Source organism: Ipomoea triloba, chromosome 14 (genome assembly GCF_003576645.1).
Source record: "Ipomoea triloba cultivar NCNSP0323 chromosome 14, ASM357664v1".
NCBI classification, from domain to species: Eukaryota; Viridiplantae; Streptophyta; class Magnoliopsida; order Solanales; family Convolvulaceae; genus Ipomoea; species Ipomoea triloba.
The window spans coordinates 8,238,260-8,249,168 of NC_044929.1; the positions used below are offsets into that span (position 1 = coordinate 8,238,260).

General features: G+C 35.3%; 1 protein-coding gene across 1 annotated transcript; it reads left to right on the plus strand.

Moving 5' to 3' along the window:
- Positions 1–7,565: 7,565 nt before the first annotated feature.
- LOC116003892 (GTP-binding nuclear protein Ran1A-like) lies at positions 7,566–10,230 on the plus strand. The gene is made up of 7 exons (XM_031243832.1): positions 7,566–7,641; positions 8,201–8,318; positions 8,849–8,938; positions 9,034–9,213; positions 9,311–9,388; positions 9,796–9,928; positions 10,019–10,230. Exons 1-6 carry the CDS (start codon positions 7,566–7,568, stop codon positions 9,863–9,865), a joined length of 612 nt encoding a protein of 203 aa, XP_031099692.1. The 3' UTR covers positions 9,866–9,928; positions 10,019–10,230.
- Positions 10,231–10,909: the final 679 nt, after the last annotated feature.

Below are 10,909 nucleotides of genomic sequence, written 5' to 3' on the forward strand. Positions count from 1 at the left end.
CATTTTAATCTTTTTAAATTTTGGTGTTCTTTTTTATTAAAATACAATTCCATGGGACCTTTAATTGATTTGTTAGAAGATCCCATACTACATCCATTTCCACGACCTCCGAAAAATTCATACCTTCATCACAATCTTCATCAATTTTAAGAAGACCACCCGTTGAGCTCAATTCTTCTTTTCTTTGCTTCTTAAATTGCGAGTTTTTTCCCAAAATAGTCCCTCGACTATTGCTCATTCTCAATTTTTCATTTCGACTTTCAATTGCACCAAATTTGGTTCTTCGACTTTCAAAAACTCACCCAATTTGGTCCTCTGTTACATATTACGTCAAATCAGTGTTAAAATGGAGGGCATTTTCGTCCATTTACCTATTGTTAGCCTAATAAACATTGAGAAATTGTTGAGGGAGCATTTTGAGAATAGTCAAGGGACCATTTTGGAAAAAACTATTTTATTTATTTCATTTTTGTTTATTTTCATTTTTTAGACTCTATAAAATTAGAATTTCTATACATTATTTTTCTTACAAATATAAATAGTTAAAATCGCGCAATCCAATCTCAAAATTTTTAACTTTCTTTACAGACTTTTCCCCTCTAAATATACTATTCATATGAAGTTTTATAATAAGTTCCGTAAATTTCATAAATGCTCATATACTTTTTATTTTATTTTATTATTATTATTATTATTTTTTATGTTCATAGACAATCAATCACTATGTATCACATTAAATATTACTTTTACCATTGAAAATAATATTTTTTTTTCAAGCTTAGACACCCAAAGAGTGTAAAATGTAGGGAAAATATTGGACCGAAAGGTAATTTTTCTAGTAAACTTCTCAGGTGAGCCGAAAAGTAAAATCTCGTCAATGTTTACTGCAATATTTTCTGTATTTTATTTCGAAGTAATTATTAAATTTTATATTAATTTACATTATTTAAGGTATTGTATGACATCTTTTATATGATTTCATCTTCTTATTTTTTTTATTAATTATTAATTATGAAGGTAAGTATAATTTATTTTGTAATGTGGACACATTATTTTTAATAATTTTGATTTAATTAAATTATACTTTAATTATAAAAATCCTACCTAATAATTTTAGTATATTACACGGGACACAATAATTATTATAAATAATGTTTAATAATTGTCAATTGGTATTCAACAATAAAATTTATAGTTAATTTTTAAGTCAATCATAAAATATTTTGTGCTTTCGGCACATTGTTTTTAATTATTTGAGTTTAATAATATTATATCTTATTTATAAAAAATTCAAAGTAATATTTTTTGTACTACGGATGTGACTAAGAATTATTTTAATCGGTGCCTAGAAAATGAGTATTTATCAAATTTACGAAACTTATTGTAAATCTGCATAGGAATAGTTTGTATATTTAGATAGAGGGAAAAATCTGTAAAAAAGTTAAAACTTTTGAGGATGGATTGCGCGATTTTAACTATTTATGTTTGTAAGAAAAAAAATGTATAGAAATTCTAATTTTATAGAGTCTAAAAAATGAAAATAAACAAAAATGAAATAAATAAAATAGTTTTTCCCAAAATGGTCCCTTGACTATTCTCAAAATGCTCCCTCAACTATTTTTCAATGTTTATTAGGCTAACAATAGGTAAATGGACGAAAATGCCCTCCATTTTAACACTAATTTGACGGAATATGTAACGGAGGACCAAATTGGGTTAGTTTTTGAAAGTCGAGGGACCACATTTGGTGCAATTGAAAGTCGAAATGCAAAATTGAGAATGAGCAATAGTCGAAGGAACATTTTTGGGAAAAAACTCTTAAATTGCATAAATGCTTTCAATATTGCATCTTTAACACAACTTGGGTACATTTTGTACACCCCATAACATTTCTATTTCCTTCAATGAAATGCAATTTATGCAGATAAATACCGCCCTTTGTAATTTTGTCACTATACTTGCAATGCACATGCGTAGTGCCTTTATCCAAAACTGGTGTACCATGGTCACATCCAGGATCTTGATTTGTTGAATTAGACATTACGGTAGTATTGTAATATAGTAACATTGTCCTAAAAATAAAATTATTCAATTCAATAATAAGGCACAAATGAATTAAATGTAAATTTTAATTTAAGATTTTAATTATAATAATTTCAAACTTAATTTAATGCAAAAAAAAAAAAACTAAAAAAAAACAACTGTAAACTGCTATTGAGTACTACCAAACTCAACTTCTTAAGTGGCCAAGTGTCCAACCAAGACTCCAACTCTATTCAGTATTCATATTTAACCTTACACAATTAGACTTCCTTGGCGGTGAGGATGGTCGGCAGTGAGGGACAGAGGGGTGAGGCAGTGAGTAGAGGCGCAAAGTAGAGAACGAGGGAGAGGCAAAACACAAATTTTACTATGGACTGCGGTCCACAATGAATTTGGGACCATGTATCAAAACGACGTCATTTTGATTAATGAAAACAAACGGTTGGAACGGCCTCCGTTCCGCACCGTTAACTTTCAGTTTATATACACTGCAATTACCTTTCAACACAACTGTTGTTACCATTCAACACAACTGTAGTTCCTTTTTTATATAACTGTAGTTTCATTCGACATTATACACTCTGTAACACCCCAATTTTCACGTCTTGGATTTATTACAAAATCCCAATAATACATTGCGGAAGCTTGTACATCTAACCGGCAGAAAACTGGGTGTTACCGCCACACCTAGAGAGAATTCTATCACCTCTTTGACAAACTCCACTCTAAGTGCACAGGCTAAACTTACAACCTCAAATAACCATATCAACATCCAAATATGTACATATGGAAATAATTCTTCTAGGGTGTCTATTCTAGGATAGAGTAGTCCTCAACCTCGACTTCCATCCTATTCAGAGCTCATCGGGCTTCAGGATCCCACACTAGACAACATCTGTAAACACATCGAAGTGTAGTTAGCGCAACGGCTAAGTAAGGAAATCCATTGTCACTCGAAAGTAAACAAAGGTTTCGAAAATGTATTAATTTGAAAGCTATAAGCTTTACCCATAAGTTAAAAATCTACCTGCAACCAAATTATCAACAAAAGAAAGTATAGTAGAGTATATGAGTTGCATTAACATATAATACTTTCATTTCCGAGAATTTCTATCATTTAACTCAAAATAGTGAGTTCAACAACACACACACTTTACTGTTCAAGACTCGTGACATTTTATTCTTCTACATAGTTACGGAGTAACTAGATTTTCATAGCTAGTAAAATTTACTTAGTTTCCCCCTGGATAAGTGCAAGGCATTTTAAGAATATTTTCAAGAACCTCGGGCCGCGGCACTCATGCCTCCCGCAGGTCAAACATTTCAACAACTTCGAGCCACGGCTCACAAGCCTCCCACAAGTCAAACATCTCAATAACTTCCGGGCCACGGCTCACAAGCCTCCCGCAAAGTCAAACATCTCAATAACTTCCGAGCCACGGCTCACAAGCCTCCCGCAAAGTCAAACATCTCAATAACTTCCGGGCCACGGCTCACAAGCCTCCCGCAAAGTCAAACATCTCAATAACTTCGGGGCCACGACTCACAAGCCTCCCGCAAAGTCAAACATCTCAATAACTTCGGGGCCACGGCTCACAAGCCTCCCGCAAAGTCAAACATCTCAATAACTTCGGGGCCACGACTCACAAGCCTCCCGCAAAGTCAAACATCTCAATAACTTCGGGGCCACGGCTCACAAGCCTCCCGCAAAGTCAAACATCTCAATAACTTCGGGGCCACGGCTCACAAGCCTCCCGCAAAGTCAAACATCTCAATAACTTCCGGGCCACGGCTCACAAGCCTCCCGCAAAGTCAAACATCTCAATAACTTCCGGGCCACGGCTCACAAGCCTCCCGTAAAGTCAAACGTCTCAACAACTTCGGACCGCGGCTCACAAGCCTCCCACAAGTCAAACATCTCAATAACTTCGGGGCCACGGCTCACAAGCCTCCCGCAAAGTCAAACATCTCAATAACTTCGGGGCCACGGCTCACAAGCCTCCCGCAAAGTCAAACATATCCTTCACAACTTTATCCAGAAACTAAGGTTTTTAAAACATTCTTTCTTTCTTGAGTTTAATTAGTATTTTTCACAGGATGTCGCAAAACAATTATTCTCATCCAAATATGTTTCCAAAATACTCATATATGTCAATGACTTTTTATCATAAAATCCCAAGTGATAAGGGTCACGCTTGTTTCTTAAAAACACAGTTTTTCTCCAAATTGACGAACATAATTTACAAAATAATGTTTGAACTTTCAAAAATTGACTCGGTTGTCCGTAGGCTTTCCAAACATCAAAACATTCAGGAGCAAAAACATCGGAAGAAAGTTCGGTCGAAAACGGATCCGCGTCGCGCAGACTCGCGGATGTCCGCAACGTCGGACGCGTGCGTCCGAGCCGCGTCCGCTCGTTCGGCTGTGACGCCGAAATTCTGGGCACCCACGGACGCGCGTCCGTGGTCGCGTCCGGCCTTTCGGCCGTGACGCCGAAACATGGGACGCCGATGGACGCGCGGTGGATGCGCGTCCACGGCCGCGTCCATCCGGATCTGCCCACTTCGGGCAGCAAACACCGGGTTGTAACACCTCGATTTTCCACTATTTTCACAAGTATAAGCTTATATTGACATAAATACAACATATACATGCATAAATTAGTCATGAACACGTATACAAAAATTACCAAAAATTCAAAGTGTAGTTTCTTGAGCCAACTAGTAGATCCACAAACTTAACACATGATTTTCACATAAAAATTCCTAGTTTCATAATTTACTAGCATTTGTTCATTCTCAAGTGACTAAACCAACTTAAGGGATTCCTTACCTCCCAAGTAGGTTTTTAATACCGTAGAAAAGTTGTGATCTTCTCCTCCAAAATTTTCACCGAAGATCCTAAACAATAATCACCATAATAACAACATTTTCATGAATCCTTAGCTTAAACTCAAGTTCTAGGAAGGATTCTAGCCATATTAACCGAATAAAACCAAAGTTTTACCTATTATGGAAGCACTTGTGTTGAAGAAAATAGCTATGGAGTTCTTGGATCCAAGAGGAAGATGATATTTTCCTTCTCTCTTTTTCCTTCTCTTAATTTTGAAAATGGTAGGGATGTGGAAGACTTGGAGATCAATCTTCTTAGCTAGCTTAATTATTTATTACTATGTGGTGAATAAATGTGACACTTGTCACAATCCCATGGTATGCCTTGTAGAGTAAGTTTGATTTGCCAGTTAGGGATTAAATCAGATAAAAGTTCGGAGGAATATAACTTAATTCGGGAAAATTTTAATACCAAAGTTATTCTAAAAATAATCCCGTCAGTAACCACTAAAATCGGGAATTTTTCGGTATCTCGCGAAATACAGTGGTACGGAGGTTCGTAATAAATTTCACTCTTACAGTTCGTCTAATTTCCACTGAACTGAGTAGGAAGTTCACGCTTAATCGTATCATGCTTAATAATCCATTTCTTAGGGAAATTCGAACTGTATATACGTCCTTAAAAATTTTACGGTTCGTGACCGGCACGTAGATCGCAGCTTATTAATAACTAGTCTCTCTTATAAAAATCCTTCTGAAGTACCGAGAGATCATCTCATAAATGTCATAGCCTAAAAAAAAATATTTTTCGAACCCTAAACTTATCGGAATAGACGAGGGGTTACACACTCAAATATGTGAAATTGTTATTCAAATTTCTTTCAACACAACTACAGTTTCTTTTATAATACACTGCAGTTTCCTTTCAACACAACTACAATATCATTTCGATATAACTACAGTTTCATTGGACAACATACACTCAAAAATATGAAACTGTTATTCAGTTTCATTTTATATACACTGCAGTTTTATTTCGATATAACTACAGTTTCATTTGATAATATAAAAACAAATGTGAGGCAATATCTTTTGAAATGAAGTGTGATACGGAGCTCCGTTACGACTTACGGCAGCCGTTTCTCCTACTTAATGAAACGGCGTCGTTTTGTGACCATGGTCCATAATGCATTTGTGGACCATGGTCCATCGTATAATGACTGGAGGTAGAAGGGTTTCACACTTTTGCGATTGAGGGCTAGATTTTGCTTCCTTTTTTATTTTATTTTTATAAGTGTGATTAGGAAAAAAACATGGGAGAGAAAGACAAAAAAGAGAGAAAAAAAAAAGATGATTTTAACCCAAAAAAAAAATTACTTTTAGCGCCTATAACGCGCCCAGCAGGCGAGTGCAGTGCACGCACATGCGGGGTGCAACTATGACAGCCAGTGAGGCGACATGGTTGGAGACAGTCTATAGTGGGTCCCACTTTTCTGCCCAAAAAAAAAAAAAAAAAAAAAAACCTCCCTTGCAGAAACACCTCTTTCCTTCACTATCTTCCACTTCTCTATCTTCCATCTCCTCCCCCATATTGACCTTTTCACTCTCAAAAATTGTAAAAAAAAATACATTAATGTGCATGTTGTTACACACTTTCACTTTTCTCCTTCGATTAGAGGTACTATTTTAATATAGTAATTGTTAGGAATAAAATGTAATAGTTTTGATAAACCAAATTGTAATTTTTATTAGTGTTCTTATTTTATTTTTGAGGCTAGAGTATAATCTCCAAAAGTCTAAAGTTAAAGTCATACAAATTTGAGGAAAATTAGACTTAATCAGCATACTATTATTTATTAATTATATGCTGTGAAAGTTATTGAAAGATAAAATGGAAGAATGGACAAGGAGTGCACAGCACAAGCCAAAGGTCTTTGGTTTAAAACCCATGATCAATATTTTATTTGGAAAACATGAGGAGGACAACTATCAAGATGACAAAGTGAACAGTGAAGCTGGTTCTTATTTATTCAAGAAGGAGAAAATGCTACTAAGACCATTCTGAGAATAAAGAATATTTGAGAAGAATATTAACCAATGAGTTAATATGAAGTGATGGTTAGAGTACTTAGCATGAACTAGAAGGTCCAGTGATTGAATCTTAATGTAACAAATTTATTTTAAGCTCATCAAGATGACACTCTATTTCCAGATTATTCCAGTGGAGCAAGATTAGCAAAAATACGAAAAATCAAAATCTTGGAGATAAAATTCCTAAGTGGTAATTTAATTTTTGGTAACAAAAATTCAATCCAGAATTAATTTTTTGGAATGAAATTGGAGCCAAAATTAAATTTAATTTTGGGATAATAATTCGAAAATCCAAAATTAAGTTTTGGAGGCAAATTTCAAATTAAGCAAGTGAATACTAACTTGGAGTGTTGGTGAATTTTTCGGTAATATAATTTATGCTCAAACAAGAGTCACTGGAGGAAATATTTTAGAGAGATCAACTTGACATTTCAAAAGAAGAAATTGCAAACTCAAGTGTCACCACTACAAAAAAGCACATAAAACACTCACATTTAGCTACTGTTCTAGTTAGAACGGTAGTGTATTCTTAAAAAAAAAAACGTGCGGTGGCAATTTCGTAAATAAATGAAAAACATTTAGCTACTGTTGTAGAAAGAAATGGTAGCAAATGAAGAAGAGATAAAACGCTCACAACATTTCGCTACCGTTCCTAAAGGAAATGATAGCGGAATAGGTATTAAAAAAATAAAATAAATAGAAAATTAGATAAATTAATTTCGCTACCGTTTCTTGACAAAACGATAGCGAAATGTAATTATAAAAAAAAAAAATCGAAACCAAAATCGCAGATCAGATCTGTGAACCGAAGGATCTGTGAATCGAAAACAAAATCGCACAAGTACATCTATGAAAACAAAATCGCACCACCGCTACCGCCACAGCCGAAGGATCTGTGACCGCCACCGCCACCGCCTCCGCCTCCACGGCCACCGCCCCCGCATTCCACCTTCGCAGCCACCGCCGCCGCCGCCGCTTCACCATCAGCCTCCACACCAGCCATCGGCTATCAGCCTCCGCTTCAAACACCGCCACCGTCCGCCGTCGCAGCCCACGGCCACCGCTCCGCACCAGCCACCTCTGCCTCCCCCTCAGTGACGCCGCCGCCCCCTCCACAGCCACCGCTGCCCCCTTCACAGCCCACGCACGGCCATTGCAGGTTAGGGTTTTGTTTTTTTGTTTATTTATTTATTTGTTTATGATATTCATCCTGGATAAATTTGGTTGGATGACAGCTACAATTGGTGTTGAGGTTCATCCGTTGGACTTCCATACAAACTGTGGAAAGATCCGGTTTTACTGCTGGGATACAGCTGGACAAGAGAAGTTTGGAGGACTCCGTGATGGTTATTAGTAAGTTATAATCTTTTTAATTAAAGCCTGATTAGTACAAACATTTTCAGTTTCAATCAGTTATTTATATTTATATCTTGGATTACATATTCACATGCATTAGACTAGCAATTGTGGCGACAGATAAATTCTGCTACATATGTGCCTTGCTATAATTCTTTGTGTTTGTTATGTATGGCAAGAACTGTTTATGGCATTTGTTTCAGTACTAGGACTTCTGTTAATTTTTGTGACTGCTAAAGTCATTTGTTTGAAATGCTGCCTTGGGTGGTGTGTTCTTGGTTCAATTATTCTTACTTTCATAGTTTCATCTACCCTGTAATATATATGTTGTATTAAAATTACATTGTTAACACTGCACTAGATACTATAGGATGATTTTTGGAATATTATGCTTCATTTGACTGTCATAAGGTTCATTAGTTTTGGATATTGTCCTTATTAAAGGCAATCATGTATTAGTAGTACTGACTTTTGAATGCTTATTTTATTCTGTGGGTTAAAACATTCTTCCATGTTTCCACTTGCAGCATTCTTGGGCAATGTGCAATTATTATGTTTGATGTTACTGCTCGGTTGACTTATAAGAATGTTCCTACATGGCACCGGGATCTCTGCAGGTTTGCGCTTGTTCTTATCAAGTTGTCTTTGACCAAAATAGAGCTATTCAATTGTATTATGGATTTTTGAACATACTTTCTGTTTCTTCATGCAGAGTTTGTGAGAATATTCCTATTGTTCTATGTGGAAACAAAGTTGATGTCAAGAACAGGCAGGTGAAGGCAAAGCAAGTTACATTCCACAGGAAGAAGAATTTGCAGTACTATGAGATCTCTGCTAAGAGCAACTATAATTTTGAAAAGCCTTTCTTGTACCTTGCCAGAAAGCTTGCTGGGTAGGTGTCAAAGCTATTTTTTCAATTGAGCTTGGAAATTGTTTATTGTTTAAGCCCATAATGAAATTTGTCTATTTCTTTTGTCTTGTGTTCTTAGGGATGTCAACCTTCATTTTGTGGAATCCCCTGCTCTGGCTCCTCCAGTAGTACAAATTGACATTGCTGCACAACAAAAGTAAGACCCCTTTCTATTGTACTCTATATATGATACTTTGGATGCTTAATTTTTGTTGTAGGCTTGCTGGTATTATGTCTAGGTTGATCTCATAGGATTGCTTAGAGATTTGTTTAGTAACTAAAGATTGCTTTATTTAATTTAAGCATGCTAATTATTATGCACTTCCATCAATATTGTTACTTCTCTAAGCAGTATCAATACAGAAAGATACAAAAAAAACTCAAAATTCATAGATTTTTGTAAATGGAGTATGGATTCTCATGTTCTCCTAGAACAACCCATTTTTTGGTTGTTAGTAGCACTCAGGTGGTCATGATAGTGTCTTTTATTTATACTAATTTGAGAAATCTAGTTCATCTTGAATCATTTGATACCAAATCCTCACTCTGGTGTTCTCTGTTTAGGCACGAGCTTGAGCTACAAGAAGCCGCCAATCAGCCACTTCCAGACGACGATGATGATGCCTTTGATTAGAGCTATATCCAAGTGTTGTCTTTGTCTTCTGCACATCTCGTGATGTTATTTGGTAGCAATGCGGTAAGTAAATTTAAATAGAACTGTGTATGGTTAAATTATACTTTATTAATTAACACTTTTAATAATTCTATTAATTAAATTATTTTGTAGGCATTTCAAAGCAATAGTGCGTATTCTATTGACGACATAAATGAGATTCGGGAGCAATGGGCAAAATACTTCTTCTCTCAGTGCGTGTAACTTTTGTTTTATTAATAAAGCTATTATGTTTTAATTTGAAGATAGTATTGTGTTTTGATTATATATATATTATTGTATTAAAGTGGATGTGATGATATCAAGTATATATTATGCTTTGATCATATATTGTGTTAAAGTGTATTGATTTAAAGTATTGTGTTAGTATAAATTTTGATAATAGTTTAATTTTGTGATGATGTTAGTATTCATGTTAGTTTGAAAGTACGGAGTATTTTGTTAGTATTGATGTTAGTTTAAAAGTATTGTGTTACTATTGACGTTAGTTTGAAAGCATTGTGTTAGTATTGATGTTAATTAGTTTGAAAGCATTGTATTAGTATTAATATTAGTTAGTTTGAAAGTATTGTGTAAAACTGTACTGTTTGATATGGATTTAAGCTGTAACAGGTACAGGAATTAAAAACAATTAGGGATATTAATTAAAATAAATGAAATATTAAAAAAAATTATATTTCGCTACCGTTCCTAGCTAGGAACGGTAGCGAAATATCACTAATTAAAAAAAGAAAAAAGAAAAAAATACCATTCGCTACCGTTCCTAGCTAGGAACGGTAGCGGATGAGTAGACTTTTCGCTACCGTTCCACAACGGTAGCGGATGAGTAGACTTTTCGCTACCGTTCCACAACGGTAGCGAAAAGTCAAGTACAATCAGTGACTGTCTCATCCGCTACTGTTGTACAACAGTAGCGAAATGTCATTTACAACAATAGCGAAAAGGTGCTTTTGTACTAGTGTGTTTACACTTGAAAGTCAAAATTGGAGGCGCTTTTGTACTAGT

Excerpts from the sequence above, each read along its gene's own strand:
- LOC116003892 (XM_031243832.1), top strand. The coding sequence starts at position 7,566 with ATGGTAGCAAATGAAGAAGAGATAAAACGCTCACAACATTTCGCTACC. Across the intron at positions 7,642-8,200 it reads AGGAAATGATAGCGGAATAG|CTACAATTGGTGTTGAGGTT; the intron begins GTATTAAAAAAA and ends GTTGGATGACAG. Across the intron at positions 8,939-9,033 it reads TGGCACCGGGATCTCTGCAG|AGTTTGTGAGAATATTCCTA; the intron begins GTTTGCGCTTGT and ends TTCTTCATGCAG.